General features: G+C 48.2%; 1 protein-coding gene across 1 annotated transcript; it reads right to left on the bottom strand.

The window, feature by feature from the left end:
• Nucleotides 1–1,153: 1,153 nt before the first annotated feature.
• Nucleotides 1,154–6,928, bottom strand: PLK2 (polo like kinase 2). The gene is made up of 14 exons (XM_084802497.1): nucleotides 6,524–6,928; nucleotides 5,839–5,946; nucleotides 5,576–5,692; nucleotides 5,258–5,387; nucleotides 4,951–5,038; nucleotides 4,400–4,495; nucleotides 4,097–4,295; nucleotides 3,860–4,007; nucleotides 3,441–3,538; nucleotides 3,070–3,199; nucleotides 2,595–2,835; nucleotides 2,352–2,481; nucleotides 1,999–2,109; nucleotides 1,154–1,867 (listed from the first exon to the last, which is right to left on the bottom strand). The coding sequence occupies exons 1-14, from the start codon at nucleotides 6,782–6,784 to the stop codon at nucleotides 1,676–1,678; spliced, it is 2,049 nt and encodes a 682-aa protein (XP_084658623.1). The 5' UTR covers nucleotides 6,785–6,928; the 3' UTR covers nucleotides 1,154–1,675.
• Nucleotides 6,929–8,405: the final 1,477 nt, after the last annotated feature.

Raw genomic sequence — 8,405 nt, 5'->3', positions numbered from 1 at the left:
TTACCATTTTAACTCCATTGCTTGTTCTCTGCTCATGAAATTAGATTCAACTTGTACACACCTATTATTTTAGTCTTCCTCGGCCATCATTATGTCATTAACAATTTTGATGTATAGAGAACTCAAAGCAGTAAAAGGTGGTTGACAACGTGATACCCAGAGCAAGTCCCCAAATTTGACTTTTACTGATAGTGTGTGAGGTGCAGAATCTAACCGTTTTACATAACTAGCATATAACTAGCATCTACAGCTACACTCCCCTACACAGAATGACAAGGCGAACATCTCTGAAACAGAATGCTTCCCTATCCCAGGACAGTATTTTCCTTGTGGTATGATTACAGTTGAACAAAAGAAAAATGTATCAGCATCATATGCAGGTCACTGTATGTTGAGGGTGACGGGATAAATAGAGTGATTCTACACCTTTCACCGAAAGAAAAGCCCTGTCAGATTTGCCTCATCAATAATTTAGTAATTTCAAAATGGACCCAAATCATAGTTTGGTTCACATATCTCTACTCACCCTCCGTGCAGCAGAAGGAAAACAGTGAGTTATTGACAAAGCATTTCCTACTGCTGGGTTATAAAGTGGCACTGCCAGAGGCACTGGAAGTGTTTAGGCAGGTTAAAGCTGAGTAATGCATTTAAGTGATGCATGCTTTGTAACACATAGTTTTGCCCATATTAAGGTTAACCTCCTGTACCTACTCACTTAGTAATGACTGGTCTGTTTGCACAGGATCGCTCTGTTTTCTGCTTCTAAGTTAAATGACTTTTGAAGAACTACTCTAGAAACAGAGTGGTTTGGCATTTAGCAGGAGTCCAGGGTTTGGGAGCTGGGGTATAAAAAGTGATAGCCCTCTTATACTCAAGTTAGATCCACTCAGAAAGTCCATGATTACAGCTGTGATATTACAGACTGATTTCTTAAAAAGTGCCCCTAGGAGAAGTAAAGAGCTTTCTAGTTTGCCTGTGCATTTGCTGTCATGCTGGTGTGTCAGGAGCTCGCGCTCAAAGGCTGTGATGCTGTGGTGCTTGTCAGAGCAAAGACGGGAGACCATTGTTTTATTTCATACTCTTTATTGCCAAGAGTTCAAAATGGTCAACATAAAAAAAAAGAACTTCTTGATAATAAATATGCTCTTGGGGCTGTAATAAATAAAAAGTTTATTAACAAGGAATGCACTTTTCCAGCCACAAGTGTATTCAAAAAAAAAAAAAAAAACCAAACAAACAAAACCAAAAATTACATATGGCCATAGTTCACAGTTAAGCAGCCAAAAGCTGCTCTGATTGTAGCCTTTAAACAACAAGGGAGCACCCTCCCTTCTCCGTCCCCTGCAGGACGTATATTCACAGTTCCAAGTCCTCCAGCCGAAAACACTCCCAACAGAGAGAACTGAAGAGTCAATGCATCCTTCTGCAAAACGGTCTGATAAACCCTTACGACAGGCATCTCAAGGAAAACTGCACTCTGCCCTGCACCTGGATTGTCCAAAGTCAACTGTACACCTTGGGCTGGGCTGGTTCCAGCAGTCCAGCAGGCTACAGAGGGACTGTGCTCGTACCACCGCCTGTCCGTCTTCTCCAGCGTGCTCCATCTTCCTCCACCGGCTTCTCTGTTGAGCTCCCGGTGGAAAAGGAGTCCCGTAGGGTCCACTCACGAGGCTTCTCAGTTACACCTCTGTAAGAGCATGTTCAGGGCGTACTCCATTCGGTTCTTTAATTCTAGTGAACAGCCAGACATCAACAGAGTCGTCAGTCTGAACGTGGTAGATATCCTGTCCTCATTGATGTACGTGAGGAGGTATTCTTCGTTTTGGTTGCAGATGATGATTTTTGTATGGTCATGGTAGAAATTCACCTTTGAAAATAAGCACAGATGTTAGAACTCACTGAATACTCAGGAAGTAATAAAGGCTCTGACAAAAATCAAAGCAGCTAGGTAGAAGCGTTTGGGACCTGAACATGTCCTCCCATAAAAGGTTCAGGTACCTGAAATGTGCCGTCGTTGAAGAGCATCATCAAGGCTTTGTCAGATTTCAACCACTGAAGGAGGTAGAGCCGAGGTCTTCGAATATCAGTTACACTAGGGAGGTCGCCACCCTGGAAGAAATCAGGAGAGAGGGTTAGTGCCTAGGAAACTGGACAGTGTGCGCAATCCCCGAAGCCTCTCAGACTCAAGGCTCAGAACAGCCTCGGGGCGCCCGATTCTGCCACACAGGGACTGACTCACTGAGTCTAAGATCGGACCAGGGAAGCTAAACTACACAAACTGCAAAGTGACGCTGAGTCTCCTGGGGCCCAGAGCGCTTCAACTGCCTCTGCTCTGAAGCCGTGGTACTTACATCCATGAGGTTCTCCTCCATGTAATGAGAAAAGTACTTCAGCACAGTCACTTGACTGATAAACTGCTCGGGGGCATCTGTTGCTGAGAAAACGGAGCACTGGCCAAGTTCCGCATAATAGTGAACGGTTCTAAAAATCAGGAAGGAGAGAAGAGAAAGATTAGAAGCAGCTCATCACCGGTTCCGGATTCCGTTGGTGCAACAGCAGAGAAGTGGCAGGCGGCAGCAGCCAGGCACACTTACTTCTTGTCTGGGAGGAGGCTCATGTGAGCGCCATTGTTGAAAAGGACTCCAACAGTGTGGTCTGAGAGCTGGTACCCAAAGCCGTACTTGTTGGAGTAATCGACCCATTTGGTGACCCACTGAAAGGATGTGCTCAGCTGCTCTTTGGGAATACAGTCAGCTTCCGGCATGTTTTCTAGACATCCTCTGAGGACTCTTGCCACTGTGTCTGCAACACTTCCCATGGTACTATCTTCCAGGCCTGCAAAGTCACAGAAATGGAAATGGCAACATTGTTTACAATTAAACCCCAGGATCTGGAAATGTTGTTTCCCTCCGCTAATTTGAAAGACATAGAAATCAAGGTTACTCAATGTCTTTCCCCAGATTCTATAATTTTGTTTCTATGTTAAATTGGATTACAAAATTGACTCAGGTCACTTAGTATACAGCACTAGCCTTGTAGTTTGTCTAAAAGATGGTTTCAAGCACTTACACTCACTGCTACTGCTGCAGCTGCCAAGCGTCCCTCTGACTATCATGCGAATCGCATCCCCAATCTGCTGTTTGTTTTCCACTGCGGAGGTTCCAGATCTGGCGACTGTAGTGGCAGGCGGCTGGAGCTCCTTGAGAGGGCGAGGAGAGCCGTGCAATGAGTCAAGGAGCTAAGTCTATTTATACTTGAAATGTCAGATTAAAATGAGATTATGATAATCACTGAAAAAAAAGCTTATCAAAAAGCCATGGCCATAAGCCAGAGACAGCTACTGCGGCATCTGACTGGAAGCATTGCTTCGGCCCCAATAAGCATCAAGATGCTGATTACTCAAGAATGAGAATAAGCTAAATTATTCCTCCGCAACGCACCTCATCTGTTCTGTGTTTGCTAGGTTGCTGGGTTATCGACGTCTTCTTCAAATCGTGCCTCAGCTTGTAAATGTCTTCATCTTCTTTAGACACTTTGTCTGTAAACGAAGGAAAAGAATTGTGTGTGTTAATCCATCCCAACAAAGGCTGGAAGACAGCTAGTCCCACATCTTCTGGGCACCCAAAGCCAAAGCTTTCCGTCCTTGCCATCAGCTGCAACCTTACAGGCAGGCAGCACGCTTCGGTGTTTAGGAAACAGAAGCTATCCATCAGCTCTAGTTGTGTAGTCTGCTATTAGTGTCAAAGGTCAGTAGTATACAAATATAATGGTGAAATTATGCTAAATGTAGTCTCAGGTCACTCATCACATTTAAGGGGACTCTTGGATACAGAAAGGGGAGTGAGGTCTGAAAACTTACTGTGTGTGTCATTATATCTTGCTTTGTCTTTTTTGCCACCAAAAAGAGCAGCAGCGGCTTTCTTAAAGAAGTTCTTGGCTGGGCTTGATAAGTGGAAGTCTGGAACTGTGTGGCAACAGCTGGAAGAGAGTCGGTCTGGAGTGAAGCCCTGTGAAACCGGAAGAGACCTTCAGAAACCGATCCAGCCATCAGGGCACTGACATACAATTCTAGAGAGAGGTCAAAGGGTGCACTGACCTGCAGAAAGAAGTCGTGCCGAATGATGTCATCCAAACTGGGGCGGTCCTCTGGGTTTTTGGACAGCATGCTAGCTATCAAGTGCTTAGCCGGGGCCAGTAAGGAAGATGGCATCGTATACCTCGCTTCCCTTATGCACCGGTACGTCTCTTTCAGATTTGTAGTTTCGAACGGGGGCCTTCCTAGCAGCATTGTGTACCTGTGCACACAGAAACACGCCTTCAGAAACGGTCAGAAAGGAACGTGCTGAGCATGACAACTGAGTCGCGTTCGCCTTTCAGACATTCCGGTGCATTTACTTACATGACGCAGCCTAAGGCCCAGATGTCCGATTCACAGCCGTGTCCTTGTTTGTTGAGGACTTCAGGGGAGAGATAATTTGGGGTACCACATATTGTTCTAAAGAGACAGAATACAGGAAGATCGCATTAGGAACTATTTATTAATGCATTAACTGAACTTATTTCTCTGGGGAATGACTCAATGGGAAACAAAACCTTGAAATTCTGGGCTGAATTTCTATTTGAACATTTTTCAGTGCTTCTCTTTGACCGTTTTTTGGTAATTTTTTTAACTGTGTGTACAATTTTCTCAGCTCATATGATCAAGTGTTTTTAACCAACTGAGAGCAGATGGGTTTATATATTTCAGGCAGATTTAAATATTTTTTATTCATTGCCTTAATAATCCATTTAGAGGTATAAGTTACCCTATATCATAGTAGACATTGGTTTCCTTTCAGCAACACTGCTGTGGTTTATAGATTTTAGTGCGAAATAACTTACTATGGACTAATATAACAATAAAAGTGTATTTGGTGTCCACACAAGAGGTAGGTAGGACATGACACTCACCTCCTTCTGTGCTCCAACGGTTCCAGCCTGGCTGCCAAACCGAAGTCTCCAACCTTCAGTTCCATGGCTTCATTAATGAAAAAGTTTCCTAGAAGATAAACACGAAATGTAATGTGGACTCCCTTGGAAAGGTGTTCCTCCACTGAAGTCTCCCATTCAAAAGGCTAGATCCCAGTTCAGAACAGTGAGAGGTAGAAAGGGCAAAGAGATGGGAACCTCAACCCCCACCCCCTCTCCCCCTACTCCCCTACCCCCCACCCCTGCCTCCCTCCTGCCCCTCCCCCAGCTCCTGCAGCGGGAGGCTTACCTAGCTTGAGATCTCTGTGCAAGATTTCTTGTTCATGAAGGTACTTGAGTCCCGACACAATCTGCCTGAGGTAGTACCGGACTTCTGGCTCTGTCAACACCTTCCTTGCTTTCAAGATATGAGCCATGGACTGGGAAGGAGGAGGAGGAAAAGGAGAATTTTGTTAAACAAAGTTACCCAAATCAGGCTTCCCTTCGCTGGACTAGTGATGCAGGTTAACAGTTTACTGTCACAGCCAAAACCCCAGGTAAAACGTAAGCCAAACAGCGCAGTAGCTTTCCGTGTGCGTGAGCGCACTGACCCAGGGCCAGCACTTACCCTCCTGCTGCAGTATTCTAGGAGGATGTAAATGTTTTCTTTGTCTTCAAAGTAGTGGTAAAACTGTACCACGTGCTTATGGTGCAGGATTCTGTGCAGTTCTATTTCTTTGTCGATCTACGGGGAGAAGGGCAAGATAAAGGTTTATTAGCCTCTCGCCATCTCTGGAAAGGTAGTGCTTACACACACAGAAGACATTTTTCTAATAGGGTAGGGCCATCCCGGCACACAAAGAAAATACTTTACTCAACAGTCATACACACCTTTTCCCTTTGATGAGGTTTAGCTACTCTGCTGTGAGGAATGATTTTTGCAGCGTAGACTTTGTTGTTTGTGAGATCTGTCATTTCGTAACACTTTGCAAAGCCACCCTGAGAGGAAACAAAGCCGGGATGGGATTGAGCGTGACAAGAAAATGGAGGGCCGATGTTTAAAATACATGAATACATACATGGAAAGAAAAAGCAAAAATCTGGAGAACAGAGAGAGGTGGGCAGAGGGATGCAATTTGCTTTGCAAAATGGTCCTTCAGGAAGGGAGGTAAACGCATTCCTGGAAACCAGTCCAGTTTTCTCATCTCCCTTTTACAAATGAAGAGATGGCAATGGAAGGGGGACACGGTGGGAATTAGCCTCGGAAGAAATTTGACAGGCGAGTTTCCCCGGGGGATCAGGTGGCGAGAGCTGGAACTAAGGCAGAATGCTTTTAGTCCTCCTTTACAGACTCTACAGACTCGGGAGGAGAACCTAGGCTGAGGATACAAAGCCGATCCCCAGTGGCTGTCAGCGCGCAGAAGCCCCGGAGGGCAGACGAGGGACCCACGTCGCGCAGGAGACCAGACAGCTGAAGGAGCCAGAAGTGAGGGCGCTGGGTCCCCAGGTGGCTGGCTTTGCCCGGGCAGCCCGCCCTCCCGCCCCGCAGCCGGACGCCCGCACCGCCGTTCCTCACCTTGCCCAGCACTTTGCCCCGGCAGTAGCGCTTCCCCGTCGTGGGGTCGACGATAATCCGCGAGATCTCGGGTCCCGAGTGAGAGTGGTGGTGATGGTGGTGCGTGGCCGCCGCGGTCACCTGGGCCTGGGGTTGCCCGTCTTCAGAGGGCTGCTGCGGTCGCTTCTTCTTAGAGTCGCCGCCGCAAGCTTTGCCCAGCGCCTGTTCGCACATCTTGCTGCCGGCGGCCGGCTGGTAGGTGATAGTCCGTAGGAGTTCCATCGTGGCCTCGCCACCCAACGACACTGCCTGCTGCCACCTCCGAGGCGCGGACACGCGTCCGGGCTAGCCCTAGCCTTCGAGCCCCAGTCCCCCCCGCTGACCTGCTAGTCCGACGTCCCGCTCTGCCAGTGCGAGCGAGAGCGAGCCACGAAGCTTTAAACACTCTCCCGGTGGGTTGGGCGGAGTCTCGTGACGTCACAGCGAACGCTCCACCCGCCAGCCCTGGAGTGCGCGCGGTGAAAAGGTGTCGGGTGGCCTCGTGGGTTCCGCGGGCTTCGACCTGGCCTGGAGGTGGCGGTGCGCGAAGCGCCCCCCCCGTCCCCCCGAGCCCCCGGTTCTTCTCAAGACCTGACCTTGGACAAGGGAAACAGAAACCCAGCGGCGGACGCCCTGTCGTGTTCCTGGCTCCGGCGGGGATGCGAAAAGGCCACCCGGGGGGGGGGGTGATGGCAGGGTTGGCACCGCCCACCTGACCGCCGCGCGACCGGACTTCGGTGTCATCCAGGGAGCTACGCAGAATGGCACCCGGCGAGCAGGAGCGCTTGAGGGCTACCGCCGCCACCGCGGGGTTCCTTCGCTCCAGTCCATGGCTCGGTGGACCGGGCAGCTGAGTAGCTGGGTCCGCGGACCCGGGCCCAGGGCTGAGTCAGAGCCGCTGCGGAACGAGGCACAATCCCGGCCGTAGACCGGGGAGACCTATGGTAGTGTGGGAGCATCTGAGCTCCCTGCCTCGTCTTGCCACTGCCCAATAAGTGACCCCCTTTGTCAGAGGTCAGACCCTTAACCTTAGAGAGGGGGCTCGATGCCCAGAGAAGGTTTGGTACGCAACAAGTCCAGCCATCGGAAGGCAAGAGCGCCACCCTGTGGAATTGTTCAGGAAAGCGATTAACGGTCTGAGGGGGCCTTGGTTAGCAATAATATTGGGCTTTGACAGTAGCGCTCAAAATGTGTCCCGTTGCTCATTATGATATCTATGACTTCTTGTTCCAAGTGGGTGACTCAAAGTGCGTGGATCAAATGGCTCACTAAGCGATGTCATCACCCTGGTACGCACTGAGTCAATTCAAGGTTCCCCTGTGGGGTGCAGAGCTTAAGTGTGCTTGTCAACAAACTGGCGTTTTACTGTTCAGTTCTAACAACAAAGAAGCTTAACCTTTTTTTTTCTTGTTCCAATGGCAATGGTGCCCGTGCTTATGGAGTACTGTCGACAGTTTGAAGTACTAAATTAAATCTGCTAGCTGTTTGAAAATGCCTATATCTTAAAATACTGCTGTACTGGGGGAAGGAAATAATTTTCCTTCTACCTTTCTAAATTATAGCCGAGGTTCCTCAAGCAGGGCAAATTAACTGCTGAAAGTTTATTCGCTTCCATATCTATGGAAGATACACAGAGAAATGAGCACCCTCCAAGATTTGAGGTTTGAATGCTGCCTTAAGGCAAACAAGAAAAAGACGACCAGAAATGAAGGCGGTCCGAATAAGGGAGTAAATAGGGGTGAGGCTTGTTGATTTTTTTTCACGGAAACGATTATTACTTAGAGTCATTCTTTTTGTCTGGTGCAGGAGATGTTCTTAGGAATTGAGATTTCTTTGTTTGTTTGTTTGTTTTTTCAAGGCAGGG

This window comes from Acomys minous, assembly GCF_964271855.1.
Source record: "Acomys minous genome assembly, chromosome: 11".
NCBI lineage: Eukaryota > Metazoa > Chordata > Mammalia > Rodentia > Muridae > Acomys > Acomys minous.
This window is presented reverse-complemented; position numbering and strand designations above follow the sequence as displayed.